Raw genomic sequence first — 19,332 nt, forward strand, 5'->3', positions numbered from 1 at the left:
TCCTGTGCGCGCGCTGTGGCTTCCTGTGCTTCAGCCGGAACTTTGTTTTTTTTTCCTTTTATGTGAAGGAATAACGTCATAGAGCCACAGTCAAACATTAGCGCCTGTCTGGGTAAACTTTTACACCGGGAAACGTCGCTAAAACCAAACGGAGCGTGTAATTATTAACCCGGCTGCTGTATTAAAAAAAAACTATCAACAGGTGTGAAGAGTAGACTGGAAGTGTTGCTTTTGTTCTGCATCGCACTGTCCATGACTATTTAATGAAGTAATACATATGAAATATATATGTTGAAAGTTTAAAAAGAGTGAATTCATAAGGAGTGTAATCCTTTCCATACATTAACTTAAACCCTCAAAATAGAAAAGTATCTGTCTTGTATATAATACATATATCTAAGCACACTAAAATATTAAGATAACAAATACACATGTACATTAGCAATTAAAGAAGAACAATGCAACTATATATGCCTAGGTGACATTAAGGTATTATATTACATGTAAAAAAAAGAAAAAAAGAAGAAGGTTCTGATGTGAAAAAAGGTTGTAGGTATGTATAGGCAAATAACAGTTCACAACTGTCTCTCTCTCTATAATCTGCTGTTCAGTGGTGCACAAATTCATTTACTTAGAGAAATTAAAAATCTGGAGTTAATTCATTGTATGTTTGTCCGTACTTGGCTAGTAAAGTTGATTCTGACACACTTTTTAAATATGATTAACCTCTGTGGTCAAATTTGCAAAATAAATTGTGAAAATGCGTACATTTTCTAACATTTCTGACCATTGTTTGCTGCCATTTCTGTAACATCTCTTTTTAATTATAAACTGGTAAAGCCTTTTTCAGGAGATAATGTTTGATAAATGAACCGCAACTTCATTTTTGAATGTGTAAATCTCAAGTAAAAGGCTGAAAATGATTCTGCACATTTATTGAGCAACGCTGAAGAATATCTCCTGTGAGCCTTCAGTGTCTCTGTGAATGAACATAGGATATGGTGTAGTGATTGTTGTTGTAATACTAATACTATAAATACAGTCCTGCAAATTCTTGCTGTAAATATTGTCAGATAAAGTTTCCCTCTGATATACACCTGTTGCACAGAAGCAACAGGTAAGAGATGCAAGAAATGCACCAACTCAAAATGCTCGAGTCAAGTTGGAGACCTTCAGGATTGTACTGTATTCTTGTAAATGTCCTTCAAACTGCATGTAAGCATTAGTCAAATGTTTTAAGAGAAAGTATGAAAAGAAATACACTTTTTGTAGATTGGCCCCTAATCCTTAATTTACAGGATTAATATTCATACTGTGTAAATAGTATTTTCATGTTGAAGTTGAAGGTATTTCACTGAAGGTGTTGTTTAGTCTAGTGCGTCATTGCACAGGCCCATTGTGTGATTCATTCTTAAAATCTTTGTCTACAAAGTCATATAGGTGTCATATGAACGTTAGTGGAGTTTGATTGTAAAGTAACAGGTTAAAAGTATAATGTACAGTACAATAAAATTACACTTGAGTAAATGTAATAACTTCCCATTTGTCAGTCGTAAAAATTCAGTCTTCTGTGTATATTCTGTACAAATATATTCTCACTGAACATGGATGTGTAGTAAGTGCCTGTAAAGTAATGTGGCCATAATTAATATTAAGAGTAATATAGCTACTATAGGTGTTGAATGTTAGCTTACTTTAATGCACAATTTTAATCCTTAAAAATACATGTTTTTTAAGACATTAATGTCACACATCAGCAGTGGTTCAAATTAAATAAAACCAATGAATTACTGTACTTTGGTTCAGATGTTTTTTATGTGGAAACTGTAATAATAAAATATGATATCAAAATATTAATTATTACTGTAAACTAAGAAAACCAGCCAATATAGTATGTGTAATTTGGCATATTTTACATGAAGATACTGTATGTTGCTGATGAAATATTTTGCCAGCTTTTAGATCTTGTGAACATGATTATGAACTTTGACAGCCAATACTCATTATTATAAAAGTCTGCAAATACCTTATGTCAGCGTGTAACAGGTCTTGCTTAGATTGTGTCTCATCGCTGCTGCAGAGCTGAAGGAAGCAGTGAGTGAGCCGAGCATGTTTTCAGTCACAGTTCAAAACAGCTAACACGGGGCCGTGTAACACTGTGTGCACGTGTACATGTGTGTCACTATGGTGTCCCGCAGGGCAGCTGAGAACAGCCTGTTATTCCAGTGGGGGAAACAGGTGGAATGGAGCAGGATGGCACTGTGGTGAGGTTCGGAGGTGTTATTCCAGTGGGGGAAACAGGTGGAATGGAGCAGGATGGCACTGTGGTGAGGTTCGGAGGTTGAAGGAGTTAAAGTCAAAGCCTCCTTTGAAGTCCCTGACTACCAGAGCCATTTGGGTTTTTCCTTTTTGTTTTGTTCTTTTCTTTCGAGTCACACTTCTTGTCACTTTTGTCAAATTACGGGCTGTTTTGTTGCACTCCAGTAGCTTATATGCATCCATACTGTATGTGGGGGCAGATGTTTGTGTTTGAGTGGAACAATTAAGAAAGGAGGTTAAAAAAGTGTCAAAGGGTGCAAGCAAATGGGGAAATCTGAGTTTCAGCCTTGTTTGCAAGTCAGAATGTATGTTGAGTTGCCCTTAGACAAGTCCGCTCCAGAGTGGAGGAGTTGTTTGTCCTTTTTTTTTTGCAGTGCTCATCCCACATAGCGATCATTCCTCCTCCACTCAGCACAAGAGAAACGAATAATGCCTCAGATATGAGCCTTATAGAACAAAGACTTTTTGCACGACCTCCTCCCCTCTGCTTTTCTACAAACAGCACTCTTCACCCACAGCTCTGAGCAGTGTGTGTGTGTGTATGTGTGACTGTGTTGTCTATTGAGTCCAGTCATTCTGATGAGTTTTTCTGTTTGTATGATCTGATAAAACCCTCCGTCCTCTCTGGCTCCAACCCTTAAGCTTTAATGACCAGCGAGTCCTGACCTTATGTCCTCTTGTGAAGGAGCTTCAAAAACAACACCAACATACTTCCACCTTATAAAATGTTTCTGGCCACTCAACATGTGTCGGATATTCACTATACAGTACTTTCAGCTCTATTTTTTGTTCTCCTGAGTAAAACAGTTGAGCCAAACAGCAGAAAACAAGAGCAGAGGTTTTAGTTTAGTGGTCATATAATCCCTATAGCTTCTTTTTATGTAAAATGTATTATAGTTATACTTACTACTTACAAAGACTGGTTTATTTTCTTGTATTCAATTTTGTTATTATTGTTTTTAAATGACATGCATTCAGTTTTAAACTTTGATGGATTCTATTGCATCAAATATTACATGTTTAAACATCTGCACATAATTCTCCCTATTTCAGCTATATTTGTTTTATTGTGAGTAATAATGAATCTAATACAATTGCTTATGTCACTGGGGGAAAGTTTTTAGTATTTTACAGAGGAGATGATGAATCAGTTTAACAATAAAGTAATCGACAAAGCAAACAATAATGAAAATAACCGTTAGTTGTTGCCCTGGGCTTTACTGTTTTCATGTGACACTTCTATAGCAGTTATTCCCAGTGTGGGTGGGAACCACAAATGTAGTGCAGGTGACTTTAAAAAAAAAAGTGTTTAAAACCAGCTTCAAATCTAAAAATTAATTTTAAATTTTAAATTTAATCTGACCTTTTCATAAACATAAACAATTCCCTCACAGTCACAATGGAGCACATCTAGTAATTGATGGATCATTATTGTCCCACTGTTCAGGCCAAGATGTAGCTGTGAATTTTAGATGGAAAAGGCTAGTGTGTGTGTGCGTGTTGGTGGACAACAATTTCATTTCATTTATTTTCGTCTGCATATAAGGGAAGCTTTTTTTCTGTTTGCATGTTTTCATGCACATGCTTCAGTAATATTTAAAATGCGAAACTCACTGTGCTGTAGACACATGAACATGTGTGTGTGTTGTGTGTGAAGCTTTGAGTCACCTGCTGGTTCAGCTCTGTGGGGCTCAAAACCAGAGAACATGTCCTTTCAGCAACAACCCGACAAAACAAAACAAATGTGTGTCTTCACTGCTTTCCATCACATAGCCTGATCCCTAAGTGCTGCCTGATTTTCAGACTAGGTTTCCTGCTTTTACATTCCCAGCCTGATTAGAGGAGATTGTGACTGTAAGTGCACGTGCCCACACACACACACACAGGTTTGCGCAGCTATTCTTTTTAGGATACTACATTGGCATTCAGTCATTTGGACAGATAGTTTACACAAAGCATTATCCTAACCATAAACAGTTAATGCTATAGTGGCCACCACAGTCACTGGTTCAGGGCAAAGGTGAACAGAGGCAGAGTGTGTATTTGAATCTACTTGGGTGAATTATGTGAGTATGTTTTAAAGCATCTGTGGCTAATGTGTGTTCAAGTGTTTCTTCTGCCTTAATTTGTTGCGTGTGTGTGTGTGTGCGCACGCACAATTGTATTTGTGGCACATTTGTGGCGGGGGTGGTGGGATCATGGCCTGCTGTCCACTGTGCCAGCTGTGGGATTATCCTGTTGAGCAGATCCAGGGAAGAGGGGCCTTGCTGGGGGGAGGACTGGATGGGATGGGTGAGGGATAGAGGTGGGTTAATGGAGGGTGTTTTAAGGCATGGTTTAAATTAATTAACCTCCCGGACAGTAACACCAATGTTATGAGTGGCACACTAATGGTTTACGGCTTCCACAAATCTGTCAAGTAGCAGGTCAGCTCGTGATCGAGATTATGGTTTAGTGGTTTTTATGGCTAGTACTAATTGTAGTGGCGTGTCTCGCATTTTGTACTGATAAGGTTTATATGGATGAAATGCAAACCACAAATTAGCCCCTTGAGGAAAACTGTTACGATATGTTGTCTTTATTTAGTTTTATCATGATTTAGATGTTTGATTTGATGCTCTAATCTAATTTTCTCTTTGCTTTCCACTCACTTATTTGTGTTTAAATAATTTTGGTTAATTCCTCAGTTTCAAGCTATTTAGTATTAACTGTTTCACACAGGAGATTCACCTGCAGAGAGAGCAACCTCTAACAGTCTGTGAAGCAATCACATACATTGACAAGAGAAGAGCTGTTATTACTGTTATGAGCAATTTCACATTTACATGTGTAAATATTATATATATATATATATACATATATTTAATTGTAAATAACAATATAATGGTTTAACAATAACATTTAATATGTTTTAACAGTTCAAATAAATTCCCCAAATCTGAACTATAGCCATTAGTATTGTTGGTAGAATGTCCATAAATCCATTAGTCCACTGTGATTATTATTCCAGATATCACCTGAACAATTTGGCATCTTGCCTGTCTTCTTCATTACATATTGCACTTGGTCATATTGTAATTGTGCAGCCCTATTACTCTTTTTTAAAATTGATAACCCAAACTAAACCCTTTTTAAGCAAGTGCTTTAAAAACCTATTTACTCTAATTCATTGTTGTCGTCATGTTGTTCTTTATGTGGAAAGACAGTGGTGTATGTGGCTTTGTATTTGTCCTGTTTTCTCTGGTGTTTCTGATGTGTGTTTGTGTCTTGGGAGATTTGTTTGTGTGGGCAGTAGTTTTATCTTTTCCGTGTGTGTGTTTTTATGTACACATCTGTGTTTTGTGTGTGTGTGTGTGTGTGTGTGTGTGTGTGTGTGTGTGTGTGTGTGTGTGTGTGTGTGTGTGTGTGTGTGTGTGTGTGTGTGTGTGTAAGTGAGAGACAAAGGGGAGGGAGAGATGGGTGAACAGTCGGCTGGCCGGACACTCTGCAGGAAGCATTATGGAGCATCAGGGGGTTCAGAGGAAGAGTGCAGAGAGTGGGGACACTAGAGAGTCTTACTATATACCACACTCTGACTCACTCATAAAATCACTTTTCAACTGTAGACTTGTGGAACCTGACAGACCACAATGGGCCTGCCGCACACATTACACACTCTGACACAATGACCACTGCTTTTTTCTTTGCTGCCATAAAAGGACATGGAGGTCTCTTAGTTTCACAGGGGCAGGAAAACCATCAATGACAAACAAAACGCTCGGTTTGTAGTGACTCACAGGTTTGAGAGTTTTCTCTTTTTACCTTGTCCTGCCTGTGGTGCCTGCACATCCGCTGAGAGGAAGAGGCGGAGCTAATGTCTGCCTCATGCTCTCCCCCCAGAGGTATAAGCACCATCCTAAACAAGTGAGTGTGGAGAGAAAACAGGACACGAATGTTGTTGCCTGACATTTTGCAAGTCACACTTACGATGTCATTCACATGTGGATCTCATTGCTGTTTTGCCATTTTTCTGTCACAATGAGCCACAGCAATAAAAAGTTAATCCTCTTAATAAATCAGCTGGTTAATTTGGTATCAGTCCCAACATCCCCCACCTATCCACCCTCGTCAAAAGCACTGACACATTGATTACAGGACCAGCAGAGGATAAGTTTAATCATACATTCAGTTATAATGCTGATGGAAACATGGGCAACCTAAAAAGCCCACCGGCCTTAATATCCTGGTATGATCCTCCTTGGCATGCGTGGCTAAGTGTGTCTGAGGACAGTGATCCCACTTTAATGTGTCTCCTCATTTGTTGACTTTGAGCCCTCCATCTATGCATAGCCTCCTCATCTCGCTATCGTGTCAGTGCCAGGTGCCACTTTGTTGTTTGTTTTCATTGTGGCACTAACCTAAATAATGATCTGAAGTGCTTTCTCCAAGTCAGGATTAGCAGCTGCGGGGCTGATGGGATCACGTAATCCGCCAGAAGATTTGTATGACTAATGCAACAGTTAGGTCACTAACCAACTCTGACTGTGTCGTCAGCTGGTCACAGTAGAGTTTGTTTTTCAAACCACTTTGGCAGAAAACATCTTTTGCTTTTCAGTAGCTTTTATGTATCTGCTTATGTTGCACCCTTGAGCTTTTGAGATCATGTTAAACACAGTCAACCTGAGAAAATGTTACTCGACATCCCTGAAAATTAGGAAGTGTTTGTCTGAAGAATCCCTCATTCATGATTAGCTGCGATAAAGGAGTTAATTACTTGTCTTACATTTTTTTTTTGGATTCCGCCTTCTTTTATCTGAGAATTTGCAAGATTTCCCTGGTGTATATTATTTTCAAATTTTCTAATTTAATTTGTGCGAATATAAAAATTTGATGACAGCACCACAATAATTAAACCATTCTTTTTTCCTATTCCTATAGGACTGTGCTGCCACATCCAGACTGATCACCTGTGGATTTCGTAGAGACTGATCCACTCCTTGCTGCCTCTTCCCTCTCCTTCCACACCCACACCCAAGCCCTAATCATCCACCACTTGCTCTTTGGCCCCTTTTCTGTCCTCCCACCACGTCTGCAGAGTGGGCGACGGCTCCCTCCCCCAGGGGCGGGAGTGAGGAGCTGGGAGACGGACTCGACAAACCCCTGGAAAATGATGCGGAGGGCGTGTGGGCCCCTGACATTGAGCAGAGCTTCCAGGAAGCACTGGCCATCTACCCCCCTTGTGGCCGCAGGAAGATCATCCTCTCCGATGAGGGCAAGATGTACGGTACGCCCATCGCTGTTGTCATCTCACTAACGTTTTCTTTTTGAATGAGTTGATAAACACAAGGTCTGGGGAACCACTCACATGCAGAAAAAAAAGTATAGTCCATACTGCCAGTTAAAACAATAAGACATAGTTTGATGACGTTGGGAAGCAGTGTGGGGTCATGGAACTTGTCATTTTGTTTGGTTCCGCTGTGTGTTTGTGCTTTATGGGAGAGCTTTGGTTGCAGAACGGGCAGCAAATGGCAATGAAGTGATGCGTTAGTGACAAATGCACACAATTTAATCAAAAAACAAAAGCTAACCCACTGGCTAACTAGTAGTTCTGAATAGTTCTATACTTCTAATCTAAATACGAATACAGATTTCTTTGGATTTAACAAGTGCTGGGAAATGATTGGCTAATATAAGTACAATACTTAACAAAATCTATAGCCTTAGTTTTTAGATATACATAGAATGCAGAAATGTTTCATATTATATCTTTAAGATTTGTGTGTGTGTGTGTGTGTGTGTGTGTGTGTAAGTGCCAATGCCAGTGAGAAAATTATGACAGAAGATGTTTCTGGACTGTTACCCACATCTGCAGTGCTATGGGAGTAAACAGATAAATATCCTCATCTGCACACTTCCCATTATAAACTAAACTTCATATGGTCACTTAATTAGTTTCACATACCTCCTCCACCCACCCACACACACACACTCACACACACAATCCATTCATCACTGCTCCTCGTGTTCATGTTTCACATCTCCCCTGCTTCCTGCACAGCTGTCAGCTCCATTTGGTCCCATAATGTACAGTGTGAATGCACACACACTCAAACCGCTCATTCCTCTACACACATAGTATGCAGCAAATAAAACTGTGACTTTTCACAGAAAAATTTCTTCACTTAAATACGTCAAAGCAGCAGCAACTCCAACCTGCCAAGACCCATAATGTCATATAACTGAAGAGAGATGACTTTCACTATTATACTTGGGAGAAACCTCTGCCCTACTGTATGTCTGGCTTTAATAGTGGAGGGCTCCTTACCAAAATTACTTCCAAATCAGTCAACTGGAATTAGTTTTGAAGGAGCCAATCTCAAATTTCACTCGTTGTGGTTAAATGGTGTAAATGTTTGCGAACAGATAACTCAGCCACTGAGCATCTCACTGCTGTACTGTTTGACAGTAGATCTGGTTGGAGGAAAACAGGGTGGACAGAGGTACTGGTGTTACCAGACTGCCTCTGTCATCACCTTGCTTTGTCACTGTGCCAGACAGCTCCTTTAACTGTTAGGCTTGCATAGGCGAGCTTAGCTACCTATTGAGGTCATGGCCATCCTCTGATCAACACTTAAACCCTTATAAAGCCTGTAATAATAGTTGGAGGAGGGCAGGGGGAGAGGGGCAGGTGCATCATTCTATATCACAGGGATTTAGGGGGTGGGGGTGGGCTGGATCAACTAAGGTGGTGGCTCTTTTTGGCAAGGGAGGCACTGAGGTGCCCCTTCCTCTCGGTGGGAGTCAGGGGCAGGTGATGCATGCCAGGGAGTGCGTTGGCCCGCCAGGAATGGCATGTGTGTTTGGGAGCCTGAGGGTTCAAGGCAGCTCGGCTGTAACCCTAAACCAGAATAGACGTTTACCCTTTGAACGCCTGGAGGGGAGGTGGGGGTTGGACAAATAAACACTGAGGTGGGCAGTGATGTCTTGCATGGCCTCTGGGTTCTCTTTCACACCTGTCCCCAGTGTGTGTGTGTGTGTATGTGTATGTACTGGCATTGTGTACTTCATAGTGGAAAGGTAGAGGTTGTGTGTTTGTGCTTACCTCCCATGCTCCCTGCTATTTCGGTGATTTAACAGCTCACATCTCATTGTCTTAGACTCCCTGTCTGACTTTGGCCTTTACGAATAACCTCTTCTATCCTCTGCCAGTCTGTCAGTCAGACAGACTGTTTGACTTTCAGTTCACCTCCAGCTGCTCTCTGAGTTCAGCCTGACAGCCATGCTGCAAATCCAGATTTACTTGAGAAATGAGGCAAGACTCAACCCATGCATGGCCCACGTTGCCCCCATTGCCCCTCCCCCCAAACAGCGCAGCCAGCTCTTCCCGTAGCTCTGCAGCTCCACAGTCGTCCCCTTTTGACACTATCGCCGGGTTCACAAGTGGCCAACAACTCAAGTCATTCAAGCAATCACAATCACTGCAAATCCACTTTGAAGCTCTTTAGTGTTGTTAAAGTGCTGATGGTTTGTGGGTAGGTGTTAAACCAGGTACCCAAATCAAATATCAACTGAGAATAGTTTTTAAAGCATACATGAAATGGTAAAGTGATGATTCAAAAACCATATAAATGTTATTTTGTCTCTTTGCGCTGGCTAAATATGGATACACGGATAAGAAAAGTCTCGACATGCTCTGAATTTTAGGTTGAATTCCCCTTTGAGGAATAAATGCCATTCCTTGCCAAACATTATTATATTGATTCTCTGAGCAGCAAAACAAAAAGGAATGTGTTCAGATCACCTTCACTATTGTAAATTCCTAAAATTAGTGGAATGTTTTCAGCACATATTCCATGTACATTCACAACATTTCTTCCCATAATGCTGTCCATAGTGCTGGCCCACTCACTCATTACTCAACAGACCTATTAGCTCGCTTATTAGGGACGGTGTCATTGATATTGTCGTGGTTATGTGGTCCAGCAGTAATTTGACATGCATCTGCCAAGGAAAACATTTCCTGCCTTGTGTGGCTCTCAGTGAGAGATGTGCCCTGTGGTCTGACCAAAGGCCTCATGCTGCAATAATGGAAAAACAGTCCCAAACTTGTACTGCAGTTGAAACCTACATGCTGACAGCTCTCACTTGAAGAATGTGGCACTGCAAATCTGATTATCTTCCGTGTTTATTTGCTGCTATATAACTGCCATATGAATTTATGTGCCACTTATGCAATTGTAATTGTTTTATTTTATGACATCTTTTGAATCATTTTTATGTAGCCAGCATTAATTCTTGCAGTGCATGTTTTATGCAGCTGTTTGGTTTCGTCCCCCTCGATTTCCTCACATCTGTTAGAGGAGTACTTTTATCACATTTTGATGGATCTCACTTCCTGTGGTATTGAAGAAAGAAAAAAAGGGCTGATTGCTTGTGCTAGTGAAATGGATCACATCAACAGTGCCTCCCTCACTAGTGGCGTGTTTTTCTGACACAACAAAGACGCCAAACACAATGAATCATGCTCCCACTGAGCTCTGCTTGTGCAACATGTCAACCCATTGTCGTTTTTTGTCAGGCTATGCAAATATGTTTTTGTTTTAAGTGATCCTCATTAAGAATGTACAGGGTCAGTGGAAAACAACATTGAGTCCTCACCCAGGTTCAAACTGTGGCAGTAAAGTGAGAGATTCACCAGTCACCTTGACCTGTTGACCAGTTGAGAAGCCTCAGAGGCTTGGCTTTGTGGTTTACATTTGTGACAGTGTGGCAGTTCTCTACTTAAAAATAAATGTTTATTTTTAAGTTATGTCAGTAACTCAAGTGTGTGTAACAATGGAAATAGGAAATGTGTTACTAACCATCTTGCCAAATTTGAATGATTAAAATAGGTGCCCAAGTGTTTAAAAATTAGGTTTCAATTCATGTAATGTTCAGCAGCATTCACTACTTCTAAACATTGGAGGTGTGTCTACTGGAGGAGCCAAACACACACATGCACATTTACACACATTAGTATGGACCTAAGCAAGTGGACATTGCTGTTCATTGGTGTTTATACAGAATATACACATAAATGCATCTGTATTAAACCACTTGTTTCACAAACATGTAGAGAAGTGACATTCTCACCACTTTAATAACATTTAATAACATGTACACTATCACTGCACTGGTTTAGCTACAGTCCTGCTCTCTCTCCTTCTTTCTCTATCAGTGGTACCTGCAGCCTCACAGTGGAAGTCTGCTCTTCTTTTTGTTCTTCTTCTTTATTTCATTTCCTCATCATTTATCGTTAAATAAAGTGGCAGAGCTTTTCTGCATGTTTTTTTGTTTTATTGTCACAGCTTTTGGTGTTTTGCTAACTATGGTGCACCGTTGAGTCATATTTTTAGGCACGCCTTAAAAATCCTAAATAGAACATTGGAGACATACTCTTTTCAGTCTTAAATCCATAATTCCTTTCTAAACCATTGTAATTCAACATAGTCTCTCCCCATTTGTGAAGAGGAGAAAATGCATTCGCTTTACATGCAAATTAATGAAAGCATGTGAATACCTTCACTATCATACTAAAACAAGTTTTAACATTTGAAGTGTTAAAAACTGTTTAGAGGAACACACGCACCCCCTTTTACTAATGAAGTCTGTGGCTTGTTGCTGTTATGGAGACTTAATAGAGGTCTTTTGAGAGCTCAGCAGGCTGCATCCAGGCTCTATAAGAGGGGAAATAATACTCAGCCAAGACATTCCTGCAGACTGCAGCCTAAATGTGACCTTTGTTTACCTCAGCAGACACAGTGGGGCAAATGTGCTCCTGCAGTAAAACATTTGGCTGGCAGATGTGTCTTCTGAGTGCTTGGCAGATGGACATACTGTATGTGAACAAATGTGCATGGACACACTGGCCAACAATATAATGACTCATATATTACAAGAGCAACAAAAATGTTCCTACCACAGACCTAAACATAGCAGCATACTTAAAAAGAATGTTTTTCTGCAGGCATGGCTCTGTCATCTGAGGTGTTCATTACTGTTGCAGTTTAATGCTAACTATAGTGTACATCATAATGTCGGGTTTAGGGTTCATTCTTAATTGGATTAAATAGAGCTTTTGCACTCAGAGCTGCTGTTGTACTCATAAACAGGACGTGGATTAATGGGATGCTGTTTGGGTAGCAGATGTAAGACTTGGGCAGTGGAATGTCAGGAATGCACTGAGCTGAGAGAGAGAGAGAGAGAAGCTGAGAAAAGAGAGAGAGGGGGAAATGCAGATTTATGACTAACCAGGACCAGAGGTTGACCTTGAGAAGAACCTGCAGACCACATCACTAACCCTGTCCACCTCACCATGACCTTTATCAACAGGCCAGGGAGAGAGAGAGATATGACCCAAAACAGTTTTAGTAATATATTTGGCTAAAGGAGTTCTGATGATATTGATTGTCCTGGACGTAAATATACAGAGATATGTTTGTGACTGTTTGGAAGAAAAAAATTTTATTTTCTCATCACTGACCAACTTCCAGCCCATGTCCTGAAAGTGTTTCCGCCATCACTTATCAGTGATATAACTCATATAACTCAGTCTTCATTGCCACAGCAATCTATGGCATCGCAACACAATTATATTCAAATTACAGCAGTATGCTCTAGTCCAGGGGTGGAGAACCATGTTTTCCTGCAGAGTGCAGACTGAGACGCACATCATTTCCTCTTTGGTCTTGCAAATGAAACACATTTCCCCTTGTATCAAACCCAGCAGTGATCCCACACTCATGAGTTTTTGTTTTGTTTCTGCATTGTCCCAGAAGTCATATCAAACTGTCTCCATATGCACCATATACAGCCCAGAGGTTGACGAGTCATCATCTCTGCTGTGGTCAAATACCTTTATACAATAATGTCCAGTTCAGAAGAATGTTTGAGACTGACGTGAATGGTGTAGGTGTAGTTTTGTCTTCTCGCTACCTCATACCAATCATTTAGTGCAGAAATGTCCATTGAAAGACCATTTTATCCTGCCAATTATTCATGGTTCTGACCCTGGCACTGTGAAAACACTAAGTATATAGTATATAGTATGGAAACTTAACCAAAATGTTTCAGCCACTGAAATATTCCCTATAAACCCACAAATAATGTTTCCTAAGTTGCAAAACCCAGGATCCCCTGACGTCAACTTTGCTTCTGCTGCGGTCATTCACTTTTCATGCCCTTTAGCATTTTTTCCAGAATCAGATTCCCGACAAGTCTGACTGCAGGCAATGTGATAAACAACATCAAACTGTGGACCCAGTGGGTGATGGTATAATGTTCCTATGTGACTTTCCGACATCCTTGGCTGGCACAAGCTCTCTGTCTGTGCTACTCCCATTGGATATCATGATATCATCGGTGTGTGACTGAGCTCCCCCTCTGATCTGATGGGTGTGTTGGAGGGTATTTTTAATGGGCCCGTCCCCAAACCCTCACTCTAGGAGTGGTAGGGCCTCTGATATCCGATGCAAGAACATGAAGCAAACCTTATTTGACAGCCCATTAAGGAAGCTGTTTAATGTTTGCAATACATGACTTGGCCAATTTCATCAATGTGGATACCATCAATAAAAATGTGTGTCGTTTGCACTGTTGGTGGCAGAATCCGTTTAAACCATTATTCCCCATAAATATATGTATTTATGTGTGCTTGGGGTTTTGACAACAAGTTTGACGCAAGAGAGTCTTGCATAGTGTCTGGTTGCCACAATGAAAACAGGATCTGCTTCTCTACATTCACAAGAAGGTTTTATGTGAAGACATGCTCACACATCTGTGTGTGTGTCTGCTACTTTGAGAATCCCTACTGTATTGCATACACCATTTACATCCTACTGTACACTTAGTGAAGTTTCTTGGAGATGAGTTGCTGGGAACTGGAAGAACTTCCTTCTGTAATGTGAGGAACGCCATACAGACAAGTTAATGTTCATTTGAGGTCAAGTACACTGTAAGGATTTTGACAAAGCTCTGCTCATTTTTAAGAGTCTGAATGGGAAGAAATGTGGAACACTTTCTTAATCCCTGAGGAATTAAAGAAGCATGTATTCGGGGGCTCAAACAATCGGCCTGGCGAGTGCGGCTCCTGATAAACAGTAAGTGGTTGAGGAGTTACATCCCTGAAAGAAATGAAGTGATGGAATGAATGTCTCAACTGGAGCTAACGTGTGTGTGTGAGTGTGAGTAAGTTTATGTCTTGTCTCTGTGTGTAAAAACTGTAACAAACAGCATTTAGGAGAGGAGTTTAGCTTCATTGCAAAGGCAGCACTACAGCTAAGCTGTAAGTATGTGTGTCTGTGTTCTGGAGTGGTTCTGGAGCTAATATACACTAGTTTATTCCTCCTCTTTTTTCCAAGCCAACACTCATTAATTCACTTATTTACTATATAAGTGAATGATAATGTCACTGTTGTAAGTTTAAACATTTTTAACACTTGAACCAACTGAGCTGTTGAAAGTGAGTTTCAATATAGACCTATGCTAATCTAGATGGCAGCCTTTATGGCTAGTTGCAAAGGCAAAACTACACTTTTTAGTGCAAAGTGAGTTTATTTTTTGGTTGCATTTAATTTCATACATAATTCAAAATAAGAACGGTTTAAAAAAATCAGAATAAACATCATGTGCATCTTGTCCTGTCTAACCTAATGTTATGGAGTTGCCATAATTCCAGATCTCATCATTACATTACATTACATTACATGTCATTTAGCAGACGCTTTTATCCAAAGCGACTTACAATAAGTGCATTTAAACATTTGGGTACAAATAAGAGCTAGAAGTAAGTAAGAGCTTCAAGTAAACCAAACTATGAAGTGCTAGTCATAAGTGCGATGTATGCATTTTTATTTATTTTGTTTTTTCGTCGTCGTCGTCTTAGTCGAGGTAGAATCGGAAGAAATGTGTTTTTAGTAGGCGGCGGAAGATGTGGAGGCTTTCCGCTGTCCGGATGTTGATGGGGAGCTCGTTCCACCATTTGGGAGCGAGGACAGTGAACAGTCTCGAGTCATCAGTTACTCTGGTGAGTACAGTAGAAATGTTTATGCTTATTTCTTTAGAAAACCTTCACTAGAAAAGATGAAGGTCTGAAAATGCCTTAAAAGGTCAGGACTCTCTCTGCCCTTTACAGAGACAGTCCTCTGGCTGAATGGTTTTCAGATTGCATACCCACGACTAAAGATCTTAAAAACTTCCTGTGAGAAATTGGCGCCCAAACACGAATGGTTTCAAACCAGCATCCAAGATCTTTGTAAACTGAGCAGGACCGGGACATTCACATGAGCACCAATGAAGAAGCAGTGTTTTGCATTCCGCACAAAATCTGATCACTTTTATTGGCTGACAAAATGTCTGCTGGCGGTTCAGGTTTCCGCCTCTCACCATTTGGGGTCACTTGATCGGCTGGCATTGTGAGGTCTGACCGGAGTGTCAGTATGTGAGGGAAAATCTGACGAGTTTGTAGCAGTTGTGTGTTGTGACTAATCTGTGTGTTAATTCACATAGAGACGTGGTGCCAAGGGAAAAATGACCGTGTTTAAGAGGTGGTGCAAAGTCGAGCAAACTCTTGTATGACTGTGTGTGTGTGTGCTTATCCTGTAACTGATCTTGATATCTGTCCTCCCCTTTCATAGTACCTCTGTGTAAACTTACTGATCACAAATATATAGCTGCCATTAATGATTCATTTATTTTTCAATGTTCAACATGACCCCTTAGTTAATTTTTCCTTTTCCCAAGCATGTCGGGCAACTATGACAGCTTTCGCATACCAGAAAGGATGTCAGTCTTCTTTGTTTGCATAGTAAGATTCCACTTCAAAAAGCAAATGGCACGCTCTGGCTAATTTGTATGTTAGGGCTGCTGTAGAAACACAGTGGCACAACATGGCAGCACAGTCCTCGCTTATAGCAAGCAGTATAGGGTTGATTGAAAAACTAAACAATTAGTATTTTGTATAAGCAAGCATTGTATTTTATACAAGCAATATTTGCAAAGTTCAAAGATAGATAATTACAGATGTGACCAGTTTTTGGTATTTTGTTTGTGATTAACATTGGCTCAAATAACATATATGAATTATTTAATCAATATATTGCATAATCATTTCAGTATTTCATATATAATGTGTGTAACAGTTACTTATTCTGCAGTTTATCTGACATTGAGTGGCATATACTTCCAAACATAGTTTGTTTTCTTAAATCTACAATCACACTCCACCAGAAACACTTTTAAATACTGTATATTTGTGCTCATGCTTATTTGTGTTATCCATTTTAGCCCTTAAACCTGAGGTTTAGTTTTTGGGGATGGGGTGAAAGACGCCACATGACCGATGCCCTCCACTGTAACTGGAGACTGTGGTCGGGAGGGAACAAGCCCAAGATTTACTGTGGGCGTAAAGGCATATTCCATAAACATTGACATACACACCAGCTGCCTGGCAGCCTCACCAGACTGGGCCCCCTTTGGTCACTGGCCTGTGTCGTGTCTGTCCTGAGTCCGGTCGGTGGATCGGATGGCCGCAGCCTCCACCTGCTCTGCCAATGTGACCTGTCTGTCAGTAGTGGCAGCATACGGAGACACATTCACACACTGCAAAGATACACGCTCAGTGTAAAGTGTCAGCCTAAACCCGATGTAAGCTGTCCCAGAAGTATATGCTTAGTGATATACTGATACTTGCCGTTTTCAGCGATGACACACTCAACTCCCTTCACTACTGCTTTGTTTCCTTTCTTTCCTTGGTATATGTGCACACACACACACACACACACACACACAGACATATTTTATGCAGCTAATTAAGCTAATTATATAGTGACACCAGTGACCTTAACACACAACTATTTATATTAATATGTGCACAGATATACATCCAGAGCATATTCATTTCCTCACTCCTCTGTCTCGTGTTGGCTGGATCGGCCGGGCATGCAAACATTTTAATTCCTCTACATGAAGAAAAAGCTTCTTTTCAACTCCCCCTACATCTAGTTCATCATAGTTTCACACCATGACTAAACACAAATAAAATACTACACTGGGTTTCAGAAATGTTTATTTATCAACATAAATATGTAATATGTGAGTGAATAATAATGAAAATTGGTCTTACCCCCTTTAATTCTGGCCATAGTAGGCTATGTTTAATTTTTAGCAGTATGTGACGTATGAATATTTTTGACGTATGAATATTTTTTTCTCTGAAGGAGAAATGAAGTCAGGGTTTATGTCTTGAAGGAGGAGATATTCTGGCTAAAAGCTCAAGAAAATGTCAGTTGATTGAACCCTTTACCAGACTAAAATGCTGTTTTCTGCACTCTCACAGGACGAAATGAGTTGATTGCACGGTATATCAAACTTCGTACGGGGAAGACGAGAACCAGGAAGCAGGTGAGTTCTCTCCAAGTGTTGTCTGACTCAGCCCCTATTTTTGAACTCCTCCATAAAGTCATGTCCTGCTGAGTGATGCCACTGCACCCTATGTTGTCACCCGAGTTCTCTCTACCCTCTGCTCTGAGGACAGGGGATGATGATTGATTTAGGGCTAGAGCCCAATGCACAGATGCTATAGGATCAAATGTCGGTGTTATTTCTTCATGGGTCTGGTGCTTGTTAGAAGGTGAAAGAAGCTGGGGAATATGGTGATCTGAATGGGAGACTGAGGTAGGAGGTGCAGGGGATTTGGAATTCTATCCCCACTACGGTATCTGAGATGGTGTGGTGTACGGGCAATGATGGATGTGTAGAAAAAGGCTCCCTGCTAAGGGATCTGATCTGAGTCAGAGTGGGAATTAAAAGAGAAAGGGGGTCACAGGCACAGGCACAGATCTGAGCTGGATGGTGGGGGGGACAGATTGGAGAAATAGAGGGACACCTGCTGGTCCAACAGCAGAGTATTAAATGACTCAAGTGGTACAGTACAGCTTCTTTTTTTGTGAAAAGACAAATTTAATCTACATTATCAAGTGGAAAATATGGATGGAGTAATGTTGGGTAATATTTTACCTCAAAACCTATCTTTCAAAAATGCAATAAATAGTTAGTGTTAGAGCTTTTTATTTTTTCTATACAATTCATATAATTTATGTTAACATACTTATTCTCACACCATAAAATGTACCAAGTCTTTTTTTCTCAAATCTGTATCAATGGTGTGGAAAAATATCATATTCTCAAAGAAACCAAATTGTTGACTTAATTTAATTTCTAGAATCTTTTCCCTAAGATTTCTGTCTACTGAACATAAAATGTCTTTGTTATTGTAGTTCATTTATACAACAACAAAAACCACAGCTTCTTTTTTCTTTTTTTCTCTTTTTAAAATTTATGTGCATACATTTGAGATATCTCACTCAACCTGCGCACAGTCACTGGAAGCTGGAATGTATTCCAATGAGTCAGGTTAACCTCAGCACGGCACCCACTGAAGTAGGCAACATGTCAGTACATGCAATAATTTACTCTGCTGTGTTATCTCTTCTCTGTACGTCTTTTAGGTTTCTAGTCACATCCAGGTTTTAGCCCGACGGAAGGCCCGAGAGATCCAGGTGAAGCTGAAGGTACGCTACGTGAGTTACCTTCCATTTTCTATTCATTCACCTTCCCCCACAGAAATTGTAATGCAGGTTTTGGTGCACGTGTTACCTGAGAAACTGAAAAAGTGCCGTGAGCATGTTTAATTTTTCTTTGAGATTGAGTCATACAGGGATTTAGATCATAATCAAACCCTGCACCTCCATTCAGCTGAGGTTATTATCATGACTTTAATCGAGTGGAGCAGTAGTAGATGGAAAAAAGGATAAAACATTATTACCCTCCATTATTAGGCTTCGTGTTTTGTTAAAGGTTTCTCAACATCCATGGCCGCTGCACTGCCATGCATTCACATTCCATTTACTCAAAGGCACAGACCATCGGCTATTTTAATTGCACTCTCTAATTGATGCTGGTCTTAAATGGCATGCTCACACATAATGATAAAATGTG

General features: G+C 40.2%; 1 protein-coding gene across 2 annotated transcripts in view; it reads left to right on the top strand.

Annotated features, from left to right (window-relative positions):
• The window catches only part of LOC122776042 (transcriptional enhancer factor TEF-3-like), a 31,062-nt gene that overhangs the window by 491 nt on the left and 11,239 nt on the right, over window positions 1-19,332 (top strand). Inside the window, exons 2-4 of one of the 2 annotated variants that reach the window (XM_044036382.1) lie at window positions 7,237-7,582; window positions 17,672-17,736; window positions 18,843-18,914. In XM_044036382.1, the coding sequence (XP_043892317.1) occupies window positions 7,576-7,582; window positions 17,672-17,736; window positions 18,843-18,914 (144 nt within the window). In that variant the 5' untranslated portion in view covers window positions 7,237-7,575. The remainder of the gene's footprint in view (window positions 1-7,236; window positions 7,583-17,671; window positions 17,737-18,842; window positions 18,915-19,332) is intronic. The other variant, XM_044036383.1, reaches the window with a different exon arrangement.

The sequence above is a fragment of the Solea senegalensis genome, linkage group LG10 (assembly GCF_019176455.1).
Source record: "Solea senegalensis isolate Sse05_10M linkage group LG10, IFAPA_SoseM_1, whole genome shotgun sequence".
NCBI classification, from domain to species: domain Eukaryota; kingdom Metazoa; phylum Chordata; class Actinopteri; order Pleuronectiformes; family Soleidae; genus Solea; species Solea senegalensis.